The sequence below is a fragment of the Lepisosteus platostomus genome, chromosome 14, assembly GCF_059453375.1.
Source record: "Lepisosteus platostomus isolate fLepPlt1 chromosome 14, fLepPlt1.hap1, whole genome shotgun sequence".
NCBI lineage: Eukaryota > Metazoa > Chordata > Actinopteri > Semionotiformes > Lepisosteidae > Lepisosteus > Lepisosteus platostomus.
In genome coordinates, this window is record NC_142624.1 from 40,073,159 (window position 1) to 40,095,140 (window position 21,982).

At 36.9% G+C, this 21,982-nt stretch overlaps 1 protein-coding gene across 2 annotated transcripts in view; it reads right to left on the reverse strand.

The window, feature by feature from the left end:
• Window positions 1–21,982, reverse strand: part of arhgap15 (Rho GTPase activating protein 15) — a 193,125-nt gene that overhangs the window by 12,862 nt on the left and 158,281 nt on the right. For both annotated transcript variants that reach the window (XM_088606279.1, XM_088606280.1), the window contains exon 13: window positions 8,873–8,978. In XM_088606279.1, the coding sequence (XP_088462405.1) occupies window positions 8,873–8,978 (106 nt within the window). The remainder of the gene's footprint in view (window positions 1–8,872; window positions 8,979–21,982) is intronic.

Here is a 21,982-nt window from a genome sequence, read left to right on the forward strand (position 1 = left end):
TTATGTTGAAAAACAGATGAACAGATTTTAATCAATTGAGTCAGCGTACGATTTTGCCCTGATCCACCTCATTCTCCAATGATCCTTTTAGAAATGACGCGGTAAGAATATTTTTCTGTTTCTATGAGTGCCTTAGAACACCAAAGATGGCATCTCGTTATTATTCTACTTCCATTTGTCCTCTAAGGTTGACTCAGAATTTACCTATCAAACCTGCCTGGCAAGAAAATAAATGTGAATGTGAATTGCTGCCTAAATGAAGAACTGTGCTTGTTGTCAGTGCTTTGCTCCGACAAACAGCTTTATGAAGTTCACCTTGGAGGTTGAAGCTGGAAGACAGAGCACCTCCCTCCCACCACCGTCATCCCCGAGTATGACTGGCACATGCTTACTTCTCACTTAAAAGGATGAAAGCCCAGGCCCTGCAAATCACAGCATTCCCCATGTGCTAGCGGTAAAAGAGAGGTGACAGGATCCAAAGTACAATCTTAAATTTGTCTTATTACTAGAGATTACAGGTTCTCCTCCAAAGATAGGATTGACTTCTACAATTACAATTTAAGACTCAGAATCATTTTACACGACTGATACAGACAGAACTACTATAATCCCCTGTCAAAATGTATACAGTAGATACTTTGAAAATGCATCTCCTCTCTGTAGGTCTTCAGAAGTAGCCATTATGAAAATAGCAATCAGCTGTCATGATGAGAGGGAAGCTCACTGAACAATGGGGAAACATTCTGCTTATAGACAGCATCTCCTGCATTTTGGTTTCTGGTTTGACTCACTGTACCTTCCTTGTATCGAGTGCTGCTGGCTCTATTTTCACAGTGCAGAGGGAAGCTGCAGGAAGTTTTAAACCAATGTGGTAAATTACAGAAAAACACACCACTCCCAAAACACCCACGACAGTGGAATAAATAGTAAGTGTAGATGTGAAGGTACACTTAAGAAATCTGGTTTCCTTGACCACATCATCACAATATGGATATACAACTGCTTATTGAATCCAGGCTGCACAGAGCTGGAAAAAAGAATCCCATCTCCACAAAAGCACAAAGTTAACCCACAACAAAGAACATAAAAGACAAACTTCACAGACTTTTACTCTACTGTTCTGATATCTGAGCCAGGGTAAAAATAGATCTCTTAAACTGAAACTTTTTTACAGGTTTTTCTGTGCAATGAACAATGGAAAAAGTCAAGGAGAACTCCCTTGCATGCCTAATTTGAAAGTAGAAAGACTTCAACAATATTTTTGTCAAATCATACACACACTCACATACACACACCCCTAATTTGGGTTTTCCTTGTGATCCTTGCCAAATCCCAATTTCTGGCTTTGGCACCTTCCCAGCCATTTGTTTTTGTGAATGTGTGCAAAACGATGTGAAAAGAGAGCGGCTTTAGAGCAGACATGACAGTTCCCAGAGTCTTAAAGTATCACACATCTGAAATGCACAACTGTATCATTCCGAAAGGCTATTTGTGGTTTTTCACTCGAGAGCCCGAGGCCTTTCTTTAAATTAATAAACAAACACCAAAAAACATTTAGTGAAATACTGTGAAGTTATGCCAAGTGAGAAATCTCTTGCTTTGTATCTAATATTATTGGAATTATATAAAATATTCTAAAAACTAAACTGTGTAAAATGGGGTGCAGTATTTCTTATGCTTGTTATTTCAGCTTAAGGCTAAAACAGAAATAAACCACTCATAGATATTTACTTGGCAGAAACTCCCATTGCAAAGACTATTAAAATTGAAGTTCTAATTGAACTTCATAATATCTTTGAATAATAGCCTCCTAAGCAAACCTATTCTACTGACTGAGTACTTGTCAGAATTATCAAGGATAATGGAAGGTCTATAGCTCTTAGGTAAGGGGGTCGATTATGCTTGCTGATAAAAAAGATAGCACAAAAACGACACAGGAAAGAGGACACAGAGTGTCCACTGTGTTGAAGAATGGCTAAATTAATAACCTGTGGCTATGGACACTGACATTTCTCTATTCCACCAACATTATTGAATTCATATGAGTCATATGACAAGAAACAAACGCCTCTAGGAGTCTCCTGTAGAAAATAAAGTCTGTAACATTTTCTTCAAAAACTTGACCACATTTCTGTGGCATACCTTATTTTTCTGGAACATCCCTATATTAAATATTTTATTGTGAACCACTGTCATCAGTTTCGTCACTTTAGTATACTGCCTTCTTTATTAAAATCCTGATCTAAGCTGCATTAAAAACTAAAGAGAAAGGTAATGAAAAGATCCAGAGATAATTGTCCAAGACTTTCCCCTGCACCACTCGTGGAAAAAGCAGGTCTCAGGAGAACTTTAAAAACTATAATCCTTCTCATCACTTGAACATGTGCCCTCCAGAGCTGGCTCTACTCTGCTAGACGCAGGGAAAAAAACATTTCACATTCACAGATGATCCTAATTTGGTGCGGTTTGGAGTGCAATTTAGATCAAACATATCCATGTAAATGAGTCAGGGTTTCTTAATTAGGTGCCTCTGAAGAGAAAGAGAAGAAAAAAAAGTTGGACCACATCAGTAGGTGTGGGTGTGGCGCCCACAGTGCTGGAGTTTTTCCTATACACATAGCCCAATACCATACTGTCATACATGCCACTCTTTTTATTATTATTTTTGCTTCAATAAGGCAAAAGGAATAAATTTGCAAAGGGAACAGACTCAGAGACGCTAACTCAGATCGTTTCTGAGAAGACACTGTCTCTATGGCACATGGCAACAAAATAGGTCATTCTGCTGTTATTTAGCTGTCTCTTTCCACAGCATTGCCAGCTATATTTTGCTGTTATGAGAAACTGGGCTTGTGCCAGCCAGCAATATTTGTTCATAATCCTTTTTCCCCAGTGGTGCTTCTTTATAAGGATTAATGTATCTGCATGTGAGGTGTTCGGTGTTTATGCATATGATATGGAATTATATTACTAGAAAAAAAAAACGTTGTTCGATTAGTTAACAATCTGACTAATGGAAGAACTGGCATGTGCACCTAAACAGGCCTCTTGCAGTGCCAAAGAAGGGAGCGTATGTCCCCTGGTTAGGGTTGAGTTAAATCTAAAATTAGCAGTGCAGGGCAGGCAGGTCACCTGTGCAGGAGGTAATCCCCACAGGAGACGTACTTAGCCACACGGTCCAGTGCAAACTGCCAGGAGGCAAACATGGTTTGAACACTATGCTAGACCAGCAAATTCTCACCTACTATTATGCTGGTGTCCCTCTATCCGTAATGGTTAGTAACAATATCATCCTTGTATTCATTTAACTGGTGGATATTGTTTTGAGCTTCTAAGTTAGGGCACAAAAGATTGTGTTTATATCCACCTGTAAATTAACACAGAATGTTAGATCATGAGACAGGATTTTAAAAGGCACACAGATGTCCTGGTATTTTACATCATAGGAAAATCGACCTATGAATGAATCTCGCTCATAACAAAAACAAACCTATGACAAGTTAGGATTAGACCAATGTCATTTTCAGGCTTCCTGATTTATATTTGGTGTTAAGAGCAAGCAGTTGCTATGAATCATGGGAATTTAATTTTAATTAGCTGTCTGTTTTTTGTACACAAGCTAGAATGAGAAAGCTACTGCATTCTAGCATTGTGAATAATCCTGAGGTAATTAATATCACTAGCTATCCCTTAAGATAAAAATCAATATTGCGAAAATACCTGATAGATGACATTTAATGTACAGTAGACGGGTGCAGAATATTTTTATGCAGGTACCAAAAACATTGTAGTATATATAAATACATAGATTGGAAAATGCTGACCTTCAAGAAGCTACAATACTTATGAAAAAGACTTTGGTGTTTTTGTTGACACATCATTTACATCTTCCAGACAATATGTAGAGGCAATAAATCAGATGTTAAAATTGTACATTGTCCCAGTAAGGCCTCATTTAGAATACTGTGTACAATTGTGGTCACCACCCTCTGGGATCAATCCAGAGAAGAGCTACCAGACACATTTTGGGGATTAAATGAATGTCCTAAACTGACAGGCTGAAGGAACCAATCCTTTTTAGATTTGGACAGAGAAGACTACGCGTGACAGATCCCTTGTGGTCTGGAAAGACTGTCTTCCATGAGCTGGAAGGTGAGTGGAAGTCAGGAATACACACACTCTCTGGCAGGGTGACTAGGTGTTGCTTCAGAAAACATCTGGATGTGTGCTGTGCAATCTGGTCGTCATGAGCTCTCTTCCATTGTTTTTGCTTTGCTTCATCATTTAAACATCTTTCAGTCTCAAAGCATTGGGATCCTACCCATATAAACTTTCGCCAAATACTTTAGTCAAGAGCCTTAACCCCTCAGGAGCTGATATCAATGCTGCATTTCTTCATGTTTGCTTTTCTCTCTTTAGTTTGACATTGCTCTTAAATGATTCAAGTCCTACCTCACTGAGACACTTTGCCTCTCTTGGCAGATTTAGTTCTGAAATTGAACTCATTATGTCTGGTGTTCCTCCGGGCTCGATACTGGGCCCCTTACTTTCATCGTTGGTCACTTGGTCAGCTTTTAAGATCACATGGCCTCAACTATGATTTCTATGCTGACGATGCTCAAATCTACATCCATACCAAACCTGACACTGATGTGGCTGTCTCTGTTCTCTCTGCATCTCCGACATAAAAACACGGATGACTCCAAATTTCCTTTATCTGAAATGTGGCACGACTGAAGTCATGCTTATTGGCACCCCCATCAACTTTGTAAAGCCAATGCGGTAACCCTATCTGTGGATGGTACTGGAGCTTCAGTCTAAATTGAAAAACATGGAGGGTTATATTTGATTCAGGCTTGACATTTGACCTACATGTGCAGCATATTGTCAAACCATCTTTCACTTCAGAAATATCACTAGACTACACCCTACGTTATCAGTAACTGTGGCTGAAAAGCTGATCAACACATTTCTCTTCTCCCAAACTGACTACTGTAAACACTCTACTCACTGTTGTTTCTAAATCCACATTGAACAAACTTCAGTATGTCCAAAATTCTGCAGCCAGAATCCTGACCAGGTCTAAAACAAGTGATCACATTACTCCTATCCTGGAGTCCTTGCTTCCTGTCAAGTTCGTGTCGACTTCAAAAGCCTAATGCTCACCTCAGACATCCCACCTTTGAAAAATTGATTTCAGGGGGAGGGGAGGTTCATCCCTCCCGTGAAAACTTGTGGACCGGGGTGGTGGTGGGGGAAGGGGGGGGGTGCTATATAAAATAAATTATTATAAAATCATTTACATGCTTCTAATGAAGACCTTCTGCCTAAAATCGTTGAAAACTCATGCTATGATTTTGGCACTTACAAACTAGTATGAATAAGTCAATAAGTAAAATTTTATGAAGATGTGGTTTCCTTCAGTTTGTATACGTGCATTGAAGTTACTTTTAATGTTACTCAAATAACCATAAACCATTTAGAAATTTTCAAGTTTATTGAACACCTATTAAATAAATTTGTTAGAGCCACATATGTATTATTTCAATATATATTACACAACAGCTGACTGAAAACAGATGGATTGAGAAATGGCTGTTACTGTACATACTCCATACATAAACATACGTAAAAAGATTTTTTATATATTCTCCCCTTTTTAAATGCATCTGAGTTTTCTTAAAATATGTCACAAGTGGAGATAAAGAGATTCAGCAGGAAAAATGGAAGTGAGCCTCTGTTGATGATAATGAGAAGGAAGTGAGGAGCTCTCTGGGACTCTATAATGATCCTGCACAAGGCTGTTCTATACATGCAGTCATGGGTGCTGCAGGGGCCACACAATGAGACAACTGTGGTACATTTTAGACGATGTTTTACACAGGATTCACATCTACACTGCATGGACAGGTATCTGTTTACACCCCTATGACATTAATTAGAATATTCTACTCAGTGAGCTTCTGAGAAACTCTTCAGCCCTGTCACCAGGGTGAGTTTTCGTGTTCATTTAGTATGTATCTTCATAAGACGGTTAGGGTTTAACACATTGTGTAAATGGAAACTTCAGTTGTCAGTGCCTTTAAATCTTCACTAAATACCAAAAGAGTACATATATGCCAAAGATGAAATTGTTAAAGGTTGCTGCAGGGTTTGGGACTGAGTTTGCTATGCTAAACATATTTTAAGTGTGGCACATTTTGTAGATAATTTCAGTTACAAAAATCTGTAGTTGATACAGGACATTTTGACATGTTTTGTCATTTCGATTAAACACTGCAAGTTAGATTCACTTTTTCTGATGGTACTGAGAAGATTGTAAACCCTAGTTAGTTAGTGAACATTAATACGTACCAAAAAACGGCCATCATTATAAATACACTGTAACTTACTCGTGTTTAACCCTTCCAATTTTTTAGCTTGTGTAATTATTTTTACAACACACAAGATGTTTTTTAAAATAAATATAATACACATACTGAGAAATAAAGTAAGTGATTTTTTTGTTATGAGAAGACAAAATAGGCAGGGCAGCCAATAATAATACCATCCTCATCAGTGACCAAACAATTACAGGAAAGTTAGTTGAGACCATCTTTTAGAGCAAACAAGAAGATGCTGAAGAGTACTGTCTGAAAGTGCTAACGCCATTGAAGTTCCAAATACATCATTGAGCCAATGCTCCCTGTCTTTGTCAATATCTTAATACACTTAAAAAATTAAAACAACTGTGGGTTTCAATGTAGAGCGACAGAAGACAATCAGAGGTGAGCAGAAAACAATAGATATTATGCTCAGGCAAGGTGAGCAATTCTTAAAAAGAAATGCTACTGTACTTTTGTCTTGTGTTCTGTTACCTCTGTTATGGTAGCCTGACATGGTGTTGTAGAAATGAACCTAAGGCCTTCTTCTGTGTGGCCCTGTGTTTCTTCTAATATTTCCCTGCATCTTGCTCTGACTGATACTGACACAGATACACTGGAAAAAAAGCTTAGCAACAGTTCAGCTGAACTCAATTCAGGCCTCTGCCTCATTCTCCTGCTCTCTCTTACTTCATTTCATTGACTCTCGCTTGATTTTCACTAAAATCCAATTACTTTCTTATGAGCTGCACTGAAACTAGGATTATGAGTTTAATAAATCCAAAGAGCTGAAATATAAAGTTATTCTGTACATATTTTATTTATAAACATAATCATTCAAAGCAAGGAATTTAGGATTAGGGTTAATATCTTTCAGGTGTTTTGGGGGCATTTTTTACTAATTTCATAGTACTCATACATAACTGAGTTTAAATTTAACTCTGCTTAAATACTTGTATTCCTGACAGCTGAAAATAACAGTTACAGCAAAGTAACTAGGATTTCTAGTTACTGAACTGTCAGTTCAAAGACTTCAGTTAATTAGTTTTTTCTATAATCTGCTGATGTTCAGATAAAAATGTACATGAAAAACAACAGTACAGAAATGATTATACTCTTTAGTTTGACATAACATTACATTATGAAGCATTAATGCTTTTAGAAAACAAGCTTTAAGTAGGTTTGCCACTTGAATGTTTAGTGGAAAAATACTATATTTAAACAACTTAGGAAGGAACTGTACAAATTGTACAGTTTCCTTATAATCCATAATAAATTCATACATGTATATGTCATACCACATGATCCAGAGCTCTGATTAGACATCTGCTTTATGTCCTGTTAAAATCCTAGGATAAATGAAGCACAATGTGTGGTATCAGCTTCATTTTGATGCTTCATTAGAGCAAATGTATGTTTTGCTATGAAATGAGTTTACTGAACAATTTAAATTACAATTACACAATATTTATTTTACTGAAAGTTGCATTACTGCAAAAATATATTGATACACGCATAAACCCATATTCACAGAGATACACACTAAATATAATACAGTACAGTATGAGCACTCTTAAACACAACGCATTCACACCTGTTGTGTCAATATAAGTCTTGTGCATGAGGGACCCTATTTCATGGAAAAGACTAAACTATCAGACACAAATTCCTCATTCAAAAGTTTGCTGTTTGAAATAAAATATGTGACGGTGGATGTGTTCTGCTGACATCTTACCCAGTTTCTTCCAAGAAAATATTACCCTTTCAGCAAGAAGGCTGAAGACAGCTTTTAGAATTAACATAGACAAGAGAGATATGGAAGAAGAGTGATTGGTAGGTGAGTTACTGTACCATGGTTTGAAGGTCAGGCATAAAATATGATGAGATGCATCAATTCACATTATAGAGTTCAGACCACAGTAAACAGCTTAAGAATCAATAGCAGCTCTACAGTACAAAAGTCACTGAAACAGAATGAAGAAACAACTAAGAGATAAGACAAAGGCCATCTTGAAAGTTGAAGGCTAATGCTTTCCTAACCTGCAACCAGCATGGTGATGATTTCGGAAAGATTTACAGGCATCCTCACAATATTGACCCCTGTGCACATGTGAGTGCTCTATAAATGACATGTTTTGCTTCAACAGAGGGAGCTACTGTTCTCTCCCCATCAACACATCCAAACAAAAAAGCAAACAAACAAACAAAAAAAGAATCGGCTGTAAAAACGGAGAAGTATCTCAAGGAGACTGTTCGAAAATTGAAGTCACCACGGGACAGGAACATTAACTTTTCCTGACTGGATGTAATGTTGTGTGCTTGACATTAAGAAAAACGGAAAAAAACAACTAATTCTGTTAAGGAGAGAAGCTTAAATGTGGTATACATAAAGCCGATAAAGGATCTGAGAATACAAATTTTCTATATAAAAAAAATCTGATCTTTCTTCTTGAATGCAGATCCTTTTCAAAGTAAAAGATATTAGGTAAACAAAGTGAGGTTAAACTTACTTTTGTAGGTGTCTGAAGAGCAGTTTCATTGTGTCATGATGAGGCCTTGGCAGTTGATACACCAGTTTTTTGACAGCCTGGACGCGCTGGTTGTAATCTCTCATTTCTGCAAAACAGAAAAGCAAGAATGTCACAGTTCCTTTATTGCAGCATGATCCATACTATAAATTCCTCTGAAGTTATAATTGATAAAAATACCCACTCTGAATTGTAACCTTAATTTATTTATTTTTTTTGCCAAAAAACAAGTTACAAATTCTGTAACATTTGACAAAGGCAGAGAAACTACATTTATGATTTATATTTCAGCTCAATATCTGTTTACCAAAACAACAGGATAAAGATGTTTTTGCAGACTAAGAGGAATTGAATAACAAGCATATGCTCATTCTGATACTAGGATACATGTATTATACACTATAAAGTTATCATTTTACATAATAGCTATAAAACATGCATGACAGTAACATTGCCATAGAATTAAAAATAATTTCCAAAACCTTTCTTATTTCAAAATCATGGAATCCAGAGGTGATCTTATAGTAGATCTGACATTAGTTACTAAATGACTACATGCACACTCAAAACAAAAGTTAGAAAAATGTTACAATAATGGAAACTTAAATTATATCTCCTAGTTCAGTATTGATCTAGCTATGATGGTCACAGAAATTGTATTTTACGATATACATTATTTGATCTCTTATACTAACACACAAATGCTGTCAAAAATGAATCATGAATTCAATACATCATTTTGATTTGCAATTTATGTATTTTACTACATGAGAAAGCAACTATAAACCAATAAATCACTGATATGGGAAGCAGCATTTCATTTACACTGTAAAAGTAAAGACTGAAAGTCATGCAGTGTCCAGGTATTCCATAGGAACAGTAATGTTAATATGTGATGTCTTGAGTCAGCAATTCAGAATCTCACATGATAAACTCCTCTGCCGGTAGTACTGGCATTTATTTGTACCCAGATATTATTACGACACAGAAGGGCATGGTAGCTGTTATCATTGAAAAAGAGCCAACTAATCTTAATGGTGTGTAAAGTAGTTACCTGCGCCAGACTGACATTTATCAAGATCATTTTAACACAGGAGCCCTACACAGCAAAAGGTCTCTTATCTAGAAGGGACATCATTATGAATTATTGTTTGCAGCTAGGTAGAAAATTGTACTTTCTAGCTGCCTTTTCTTGTGATAAATCAACCAGTCACATATCACCATTCACCCACTCGAAGCTGCTGAGCCTGAGGTTTTTTTCTTGTTATTTATTTATTATTTTTTTGCCAATGCTGTTCTTTTGGGAAAGCCATAGACAATTCTGCAATGGTGTATACTCCCAATAGTGCATCTACAGCAGTCTTGAAGAATATATTTGTAAAAATTATTTTTCTAAAACTTAGTCTGGCATGCTATGGAGACTCATGTGAGTTCAGAAAAAAAACCCAAACTAAACAAAATAAACTATATTCCTTAACAAACCCTTAAGACCTTAATTGCACATATCAATAAGGTCGGTGACCCATGTTCATTGCTGTTACTCATTGTTTTCATGAGTCTTCATGAACAACTTATGCTGCACATAAAATTGGATGCTATACGGTATGTAAGTGAAATAGTCATAAACTCACTGTTGATCATTTTTGGCAATTGAACATGAATTAGTATTTATCATTAATGCAAGCACTGTTAACATTTTGCTTCTAATGTGATTTTGTTGCATCTTTTTAGATTAATTTGTTACTTTGAATTGTATGTTACAGGCGTGCAAAATACACTAACCTAAGTAAAAAATGTTATTACTGGAACAATAAACGGGGGAGGGGAATTTTCAAAGGCTATCTGATGGTGGATAACATTATTTTCTGCTATCTAAAGCTTTATAGAATGAGAGGTGATGCCATGTAACTTTATCCTCCAGAGGATCTTTTTTTGAAAATAATCCTCTCTGTGTTTGCTGGGAGATAAGAGAGTAAACTCACTCAGCCTGCACTGAGAAGGCCTCCTTAGTCACTCTCACTGAGACCCCAGTGTACTGGCTTGCGGAGGGAAATGGGGACAGTCATTAGACCAGCGCTCACACTGCGCACATCTTCCAGAGAGGGGCTCCGGCTCACTTGCATACACGGTGTTCAGCCGCTCTGCTTTGCTAATGAAAAGGAACTGTGGCAAAAAGAAGGATCCCCTTGTGTGGTGTCGTAGAGGTAAAGCTACTGTAAGAAGTGCAAGGATTCTACCCGTTACAAATAGTTTCAGGGTTTGCAATAATTTCAAATGAAACCACTCTATGTACAGTAGATATTTTTCTTTAAAACACTTAATTTCTGCTCTTCTTCCTGTTATGTGATCACCTCTGGTTTTATATTAATTAAGAAAACTCGGGATTCAGTTCATTATATTCATTATATCACTATCACTGTCTCTGTATGAAGAATACTGTACCTCTATGATACATTGCTATTTCCATTCGATTTGCAAATTTGTGCTCTGAATTACACAACAAAGTGTATTGTAACCCAAGAGCACTGCACAATGAAATGATTAAAACTTAGTTTTAAAGCATTAATCTATTTGGGTAAGTAAACATTGCTCCTCTGATAAGATTTTACAATCACATTGATACAAGATGTTTTTCTTCAGTAGAAAAAAAGTGATAATTTTAATGTTGAAGAACAAAATAAATGGATTTCTTAAAATCATTCATCTTTATTTAATGTACCCCTACAGTATATTGAAATACTTGTGGTATATTTTCTGAGGACACTTTAGATAAAATTAAACTGACTGTTCTTTGATGGATTAGAAACAAAGGCCAAAAGGTAACAGGGTATCGAGGGATTGACTGCCCATTTAGCCTGCAAGACATTTATAATATTGTTTATTGCAGAATCAGCTGTCTGTGTCTGACTTTGTGCTTCCTACATGCAGTTATTTTTCAATCTGTATTAAGTTTCTCCAAAAAAGAACCAAAATTGTAAAATGTTCAAGAATCCGAGAATCATTTCATAGAACAAATGTCACAATTTTAAATTTGAAAGATTAGGTCATATGAAATGTATCCCCACCATGTAGATAATTAGAAATTAAAACAGCACTTGTCACATAAGGCTTCTGTTTGTGTTGTGAAGCAACTTCCAGTTTATAGCTATAAAGTATATAAGTATAAATTATGTTTTAAATCCAGCCTGTTCATCTATAGTATGCTTAATGCAAAACTACAAACACTGTTACTTTGAAATAACTTCAGCTTCAAACTTACTATGGGTTTAGATAATTTAGATAAAAAGGATAATGATTATATAAATACTATTCACTTGTGTGCAAAACCAATCTCATCAAACATTCCCTTCCACAAAACAGATTCTGTGCTCTCAACAGGAAGTCAGATGGTTTATAGCTAAGAAAACATGCCTGAGTGAAGGAGTTGGTTCGCTGTTAACCTGAGCTTCATCCATCTTCCTTTAGGAGAGCAGTGCCTGCCCTCTGCCCCCTGAAAAACCTGCTGCATCCATCATACTGTGTTTGGTAATGTGGTTAACTACCTACTTCCTTTGTCAGGGCTCTGGGAGATCTGGCACAGTTATTTATCCAGGTATGACAGTGGGCAAATACAAATAACATTCTTTCAGAGTGTTATCTGTGGATAGGATGAATCACTCTCTTCTTTCTCTAGCTAACACATCAGAAAACGTCTAAAATCAGAAATGAGAACTACTGGTGTTCACAAAAAAATGTCAAAGGTGTGCAGACAATTTTTATCTCATTAAGTTTGAATCCAGGGAATTCAATTCGTATTAGATTAGTTTAGATTCACAGATGGCATGAGAGAATAAGCAGAACGTAAACAATTAAAAACAATTCCTGAGTGCTTGGGAATCCGGTACAATGGCAAACCTTATGTATGATGCAATGTTTGAATTGTTCAATAAGGTCCAAAAATCCCATTCCCCAAAAAAGTTTATAATTTTCTATGTACTGTTCTAATTTAAAATATATATGATAGAAAATTGTATGGTTTTCTACAGCTCTCATTGAGGGAGTATTGCATACTGTATGCTGGATCCTGCTTTGTGATGACCCAAAGTTATACAAGATCATTACACACCTGAGCTCTACCAAGAGGAAAAAAAAAAGAAAATTCCCTTTTTTATGATGGGTAAAGTACAGGGATAGAACCAATTAAATTAATTCTGACAAGGAAGGATTAATGATATTTACACCTACACAAGACCCTTACATCTGGGCATTACATTGAGTACATTGAGATTTCACAATGTTTTAAGGTTTCATTTTGAGACCCATTTGTTAGTGTACAACTACAAAAAGATTTGTTATGTGTTAGGTGCGTAAAACCTGACAGGCATAACTAGCACTTTGTATAAGCTGATTGTAAATCATAAGAGCATAACATAGGCTACAAATGCTAGGAGGCCATTCGGGTCATCTGTCTCATTTAGTTTTCAGTAGTGCAGGGATCTGAAGATCTCATCCAGCTGTTCCAGACTTTCACAGCTCTTAAGGTAATCAACATTTATACCACTGATAACATATCCATTGTTACTCATAGAGTTTATTTGAAATGATAATTGACGAAAAATAATATTCTTTAATAACTCTCTGGAATAAAAATGTAGAACACTTTTAAAACTGAAAAGGTCTTGGTGTTAAATTGCAATAACCCTTCCTATAATAAAACCTCAGATAAGGATATCCTCATTACGATCTACAAATTCTGCCCAGCTCATAACAACAAAATTCCTTTCCAACCAAAGAAACAACTTCATTTCAAATCCCCACAAAACTGCCTGAATGTACAAAAAAACTTATTACTGGGATATGATGGTAGAATTGTTCACACTAAGTCTGTACTAAGGGACGAATTCAGCAGTTGGCTCTAATTTGCCCAGTAATAACCTCTGTTTGACGACTATTTGTTTCTATATATATTTTATAGATATGTATGATAAAGAGCTATCCCTGAAAGCAATCATCATCAGGTCTTCAAAAACAGTACATGTTGCATAGATAGAGGTCAGGTATGGAATGCTTTTTTAAATTATACATTTTAACCTATACTCTCCTATAAAGAAAAGATGTACTTAAACATTTTACAGATGAATCATGCACAGTAACCCACACATGTAAGGAAACATGCTTTAATGTGCAGCAGACATAGGAGAAACTTTTTTTCATGAAAACTAACACATTGCGCCTAGATACATATGTACAGTACGTAGAATCCAAAATGATGCTTTTTGCAGCCTACGATCCTTTATAAATATATAATAAATATATAGATAAATATACTGAATACAGAACTAAACATTTATCACATCTGTCTTAAACCAAAAGAAACAGAATCGTAAAAAGACCAGTTTCAGTCTGTGGAACTCCAGGTGACGGCACCAGTGAAATAATTTAGAAAAGGCTTTTTTTTTCTTTACATATCTGATAGGCTCATTTATGCCTTGCCAGAGCCTAAGCGGTGTGCTCTATTACAGTTCCATTCCATTGGGTGCAGTAGGGAGCAGGCAGATGGAAGACTTTGACAGGGGGAGAAGTGCTTTTGCTTAGCCGTGCGTTAAGATGCCATCCAGGGGCTCTGTGCGCACTGCAGACACTTCATTAGGATGCCAGGATAGTAGCAAACTAGCACTCCGAGTGACACCCCATTTCCTGCTTACTGAGCTCTCCAACCACGACAGATGTCAACAATCCCAGTTCGCCACTGCGCGGGCCACACTTCCGCCTGCTCGGGCCCTCAGATCGGACATTCTCACCAGCACGGCGAGGAGCACGCGCTGCGGGAGCCCAGAACCAGGCAGCGGAGCGGCGTGCTGCTCTCTCTTTGGGTCTATGTGTGCCGGCTGTCATCTCTGAGAATGAACCTTTGCATACGTTTCGTATCGGCTGGGATTAACACAGGGTCATGTGCCCCTTTCTGATAACAAGTGAATTTCCCACAAACCTGGACAGCTGTTGGTTTTCTGTTAAGTTACTCCATCTGGGAAACATGATATCTGTTAGGAATATTGGTTCATTACAACACGGCTTCAGGAAATAGTAGTAAATGTCCAGCTGCCAACTGCCTTTGAATGAAGCAGAATCAAGGCAGAGATATGAAAATCAAATCATGACTTTTGTCACTGGACTGAAGTGGTTCTTCTCCATTGCAACCACTTCTTACTTACATACTGTAAATACTAATATTAGTACTGGTAATGGCCCATTAATTTGTGCCTGGATCTGATTATTGAAAATGCAAATGAAAAAAGATTACATATGAAACTACAGAAAGTAATCAGGGGCAGCATTTTTAGTATTTATATGTCAATCCATACTTTTTTCTCATGGTATCTGGTGCTTAATTGTATTTATCTGAAATTGTGTTAAAATATTAAATGAATGCATCAGGGCAATAAAATGTGTATGGATTTTTGCACTGGATTTATTTTACTGAACAGGTCGTCTTGTGCTTATATGATTAAAAAAAATAAGTATAAAATAAGAATAAAAAACTATTTTGTTGAGGGACTAACACACGTGACATCCAGTGGTAACACTAATGTCCAGCAATCAGCACCATGTGGAAAAAAATATTATTCCGTTCTGCACACCATGATATTTTACATGCAAGAGGCATTTTAATCCTTAATTTGAATATGTATTCTGACCTCCTGCTCCCTCGGTTTTGAACCGCTACCAGATTTCAGGCCGAGAGGAAATTGTTCTACATTTCCTGACAAATTGAGTTAAACGGACATTAAGTGGGCTTTAAGAAAACAAATGGCTGTCTTTATCACAGGTGGACACTGATGGCTTAATGGGGCCTGCACTGATCGTATCACAGCTAATGGCTTGACAGGAAGCATTAAGGTTTTTGTATAAAGAACTGGCAAAGCAAAGCCCTGCTAACATAGACCTGTCAAGTGCTGTGTGTCCCCTTTGTGCAGGGAAGCAGATGTTTGTATGTATACCGTGAACTGGCATTAGAGCAGGCAGCAGATGCCTGTAAGGATGCCAGGTTTGTGAATTTTACAGACGGAACATGTTCTGTGAAAGAGCAGGGCTGCCCTCTGCCATAGGTGATCCCCAGTGGAACATGCTACAGCTTAACTCATTTTTCCACGATCTGGTTTCCTGTGTTGCAGCGAGGAGCACAGTCAGAGCACTAGATTAATTACAGGCACTGACAAAGACAGAGTTTAAGGGACAATTAATGCTAATAGGGCAACCAAGGATTATGGCAACCAAAAATGAGACGCTTCACTCTTAAATAACCGCAGTCCTGTCTTATGGAAATGTATGCAGCTATTTGCTAGATTACAAATGAAACAAAACTGAAAATCCAATCTAATAAATGACAAAATAAGAGCTCATTTTTTAAATCAGTGTCTCTGGATAAACAAGGAAGGTCTAGTTACAAGCAATTTACACTAGCCGGACAAGGAAATAAAGAGGGATTCTGTACACCTTAATTTCCCTTTTGTCTTGAAGCAACAGTACTTAGGTCACTTCTGCCAGGGGAATAAGGGGAAATGAGAGCACAGCAATTTTTCCTATTTGTTTGGTAAAGTCTGTCTAAAACTCAAATCTTTGAAAAAATGGTCCGCTTTGCTAAGGTAGTGCATCTGTGAATATCAAAGGAATTTAAGTGAGAAAAGTACTGTATTCTATCTAGTACCTACAGTACTAAATGAAACAAACGTCAGCCAAAATGCCGCAATTTTAGTGCAAGAACATAAGACATGCAGAGGGAAGTCATTCAGCGGTTTCTTCAAAGGTTTGAGGGTATTGCCTCTGACAGCATAACGGAGTAGTTTATTCCAGGCTACAGCAACTCTTTGTGTAAAGTAGTGCCTCCTGTTCTCTATTTTAAATGCACTTCCCCTTAATTTCCATTTGGTTTGTGTTTTAGTGTTGATTCTGAAGTGTCCCAGTGAGAAAACTTTTTGAATCGGGTCCTCTTGTAGGCGTTTCCTTTCAAGTCTATATCTATTAAAACATACCAGTACACAAATGTAGAATTCTAATTCCTTCCTTGTTCAAATGGAGTGAAAAGTCTCCAGTGTACAGTGTTTTTGTACTCATTATACAGTATATTGTTTGCACATTAAGAAGGAACATATCATATGTCAGCAACAATTACTCAATTATGTCAAATTTTAAAAGTATTTTTTCTTTTTATATTCTTTCTTACATACCCATAATAAAATAATTTCTTCATTTTCAAACATATATAAACTTAATATATGTAGTGTAATCCTGAAAGGTATTGATAACGAAATGATAATGCTATGGACTACTTCAGGATCAACAGTTAATTTAGGACTCGAATTGAACCTAAGAGAAAGTGCATTTAGGACTCAGAATTAGAAGCATGTTTTTACAAAGTGGTGGGATTCTTTGGGACCTTTCAAAAGACAGCTGGATGAGACAGAACTACAGGTAATGAGTACAATGAGTAAGATGGGTGAAACTGCCTGCTCTGGTTTGTAACATTTTTAATGTTCATTCGATTCTTTGTTTCAATACAAATCTTTGTGGACTTTTGAGTTTTCAAAAGTTTCACATTCATGTTCCTCTAGTGACCAGACCCCTGAAACATACATTTTCCTTCCTAGTATAGATAACCCACAGTAGTGCAGGTTTTATACACAGATTAAAATCCTAAAAACCTGGCAATAGTGATCATTTAGTATTGCAATCAATACAGAATTAAGTTCTTATGAATTCACTAAAACATCAGTGTTCCAAACCCCAAACAGCATATGAAGTATTGCAATGTCTCTTTCTGGACAGTAGGTACTGTTTTCTCTCCTGATAAAAAAAGGTTGCATTCTACAGGTGACAGGGCCTTCTCCTGCTGCATCCCAAAGCTCTGGAATTCTATCCCCAAGGATACCAGAGAGTCATCTTCCCTGAATGCATTTGAATCCAGACTCAAAACCTTCTTCTTCAGTCTGTCTATTATTATTATTATTTAAGTAATTGTTCCTTGCCATAAGGTGAGAGCAGGGAATATGTGCCCCATCCCCAAACACCAAAGAAGGTAACTTTCGTGAATCCCCTGCTGGCTGGGGATGAACCACCTTTTTAAGTGTCTGCTCCTCTCTTTGGTGAGAGAAGAAACTTGTACACCACATTTAGCTGGGGTGGTTCTGCAGGTTCTCCTGAAAACTTTTTTTTCCTGACCTGTTGAGTTATCTTTGTTATATACTGTACTTGTTCTACACTCACACATGCAGAAAAAAAACTCTCAATGGGAAAAGAAAATCCATGTCTATATTTTCTTCTTGATAGGACTGAGACAGTAGATAATAGATGCTCTTCGAATTCTAATGAAAGACTTTAAATGAGCTCTGAGTGTAACATGATCAATCCCAGAAGCTCTGTCCTCAGAGCCTCACTTTGCCACTTTCCCAGCCAGAATTCCTCTATGCCTAAAGGCCGGGCTTCTTGCTGCTGGAGAATTCAACACTATCCAGATTCCATGGGAGTGGTGATGCCTTCTGTAACAGGCTCAGTGCCAAATGAGTCCTCTAACATGGGTCCATACTGAAATATAACAGTGCTTCCTTACTAGTGTATACTGCATATCTGGCATCTGCCCTAGCCAACTAATTGATCTTGGCCAATCAGGAACCACGTTCCTTATTTTTCAGACCGGTCACTGAATCAATCAGAACTCCATTTGGCAGACACCAGTTAGGCCATTCAGTCATCTTCAGCAAATTCTGTCTGAAACACCTTTTTTACACTACACTACACTTTTAGCTGTATATTGATTCCATTCAGTAAGATTTTAAAATATTCAAACTCCCAGGGGCTATGAAAATGTAGAATATATATTCAATTAAAGAGAGACAACATTTAAATGTCACAACATGCAGATTGCTCTTAAAATTAAATTAATATCCAAATTGACAATACCTGAAATACTATTTTTTATGTTTAATGATACCGTTGCAAAAAAGAAACACATTCCGCCTACTGTATAATGCTTTGCCCAGGGTATTAATGAAGTAAGGTTATCATTTCTCCATTATCCTTAATGTGAGCTAATTAATTAATCTGAAGAATAGTTCCCAGGTTTAGAATTTCACCTTTTTCTTTAACTATTACAGGATTCACAAATGTTTTAGTTCCATACACAATGTTTTAGAGTATCAATCCATAAAATATTCATACGGATGCCAAAATATGTAATTCTATTTTAAATCACAAAAGAGGTGAATGCAATTTTTCATGTACAACATCTACAACAATTTTGTTTGAATCAGAAACAAGCGTGTCTGAGTGATGAACGCGATTCCCTGTACTTTAGCACATTTAGCTTGCAGGGAGCTTATTACATTTTTTCAATTGTCAACTATAAGAACAGGTAGCTTGCACTCCATTAAACAAACACAGTGGCCCCTCACTTTTATTTGACATTTTATTTGGCTGTGACAAACGAGCAGCAGTTGGATTATAACATAATTTGTCTTGTCTTTATTACCAGCACAAAGGACACCATTCATTAATTATTCTGCCGTTGCAGCTCAACACTAACTGGAAAGGTCCCTCTTTGGACAGATGGCGAGGACAATGTTATTTATATCAATCAGCCCGAAATGCTCAACAAGGATTACTATTCCTTGGACTGCACTGATTTATTTCTCTGCACCTCACCCCAAACTCAACCCTACAAGCTCCTGCAGGGACATTTTAATTGAAAGAGGATTGAAAATGGACTCTAAAGGCAGCAGTGTGTTTTAGCATGTTTATTTATATACTCTGTATTTTTATTTTTATTTTTTTTTATTTTTAAAAAGAGAATTTTCTTCTTTTGGGGAGTGGGGGCACATTTGCCCTTCTCAGTCCTTTTACTTTTAATGGAACAATCATGAGATAAAGTACAGCCTTCATGAACTGGAATATGTGTGTTCTGCCACTTTACAAAGCTTGTGTTTTAATATTGGTGTTAGTGTGAGTCTTAATTTGTTTTCCACATATAATGTATCATGTATCTTTCAAATGATTTAGGATAAATGCCAATTTCTGCTAAAGAGTGTCAGCTGATGAAGCATACAGCCTTGTCTGACTGTATCATTGAAGGGTCATATGTGATTCTGGTAAAGTACCAAGACAGCATTTGGAACTGTTGCCAGATATGGATGTTTGGGAATACTGTATATTTTGCACATTTGTCCGTATTACAGTATATGCTGTTTACTTATATTACTTTTTGGTTTTGCTATTACAGGCTGAACTATAGGATGATAAACTAGTATCCCAAAGAAGTATATTACAGGGGAAACAACGACAAAAACAAAAAAAAGCACATGAAATGTTAATTTATAAAATGCTGTCCATCAATTGCCCTTTTAGTCTTTTTAACAAAAGCACACTAGAAGTTGTGAAACGAGAAATATAAATAGCTGAAACCTGATAACATATTTTTAACTGACTTGAATTCAATTTTAAGTGGCTAACTTAAAAAATAACATTAATGCATTATTGCATTTAGCAAAAAATGTGAACCCTTGACAATGAATTTGGGAAGTACAGTATCAGACAAAGACACAGTATCACCATTCTTATTCAGTGTCACTATGGTGTCTTTGCTCAGGGTCTGCTGAACTTCTCTAACACTCCACCCCTAAGAGCTATCTGTAATGGAATTGCACAGGTACTGCTGCCTTGTCTCCTGACGCACGGCGGGGTATTCTGTACCACAGGACACATCAAAGAACAGCACATGATCTACAAAATATGTCCGCAGTTCGGTAAGATCCTATTCAATGAGAGAGAGACGGAATATGCAGTGTATTTGGCGTAAGTTGCCTTGCTGAGGGAATTGGCAGCCTTGCTGTAAGGAAAGAGGCTGCCCCCCCAGTTTAGCGAGGACTGAGCCAGGGAGTGTAGATGGGGAGTTGGAGGGGCTGCAAGAGAGGTGCTGCTGGAAGTTCCGGGTGCGAGACTTACACATGCAGGCGAGCGGAAGTGTGCGAGATTAGGATCTAACCTTCCTCTTATATTTTCTATCATAAGTTTGTTAAATCATTTCATTTGCAACCAAGCTCCAGAACTTTGAGGTCTATACTGTATATACTGCATATGTCTTACCAGATAAAAAGACAACTTGATTGTAGCAGGCTTTGGAAATATTATGATGTCTCAGTGCTTTTATGACTTCATTTGACAAAAGGTAAAAATAGCTTCTCCTGGTTATTGCATTAAACCACACGTGCAAAACCTACTAACACCATCACTTAATTACAAAATCTCAGATAGCACAATAATCACACCCAGTGTGAAAAACATTCTTTTGAATAGTATTAGTGAAATGTCAGACTTCAGATGTTTCCCTCTTTTACTGAGGGCTGCTGAGGAGCAGAGCAGATAATATTGTACTTAAAACCTGGGCTTCACCAATGAAATTTCTAAGAGTAGAAGAATCAGCAACACCAGCTTCACCATTCCATTCTGTGAACATGTGGACATTAGCCATTATTGTTATGTGTGTTAGATCCAGAGTATCATCATCTCATATTTATTCCATTTGCACGACAGCATCAGAGTTCATAAATATGAGACCACACAAATGCTACTTTTCCTGTACATTGCACTATCTGATAATACTTAAAATTAGACATTTGCCAACAGGCAAGCACACAGAGGTACCATGCAAAACATAATTTAGTATTTAATCAAACAAACTATTGTAAAAGTATTGCATGTAGATACTACAAATCAATCAGTTAATCTGGTCTGACATCTCTCTGTCTGTCTACGTGAGAATGTCTTACACTATTTCAATCCACTTCATAATAAACAATTGCAGGCATAAATCACTACTTCAAACCTCCTTCTGTGGCTTTGAGGTAGCCTTAAACAGTAGCCGATTAATACATATTCTTACATCTAAAGGGCTCTTGATATGATCCCATTACAAAGAATAAAACTTTTTTTTTGTTTAAATAAAGCCTTCTGTATAACCTTGTCGTCTGGATTAGTTTGCCAATATTCAAGTCCCATCAAGGCAAATATTAGCAAAGTGCAAATAATCTTGCAGGTTGTGATTAAGATTTTAAATGTATCCTTTTT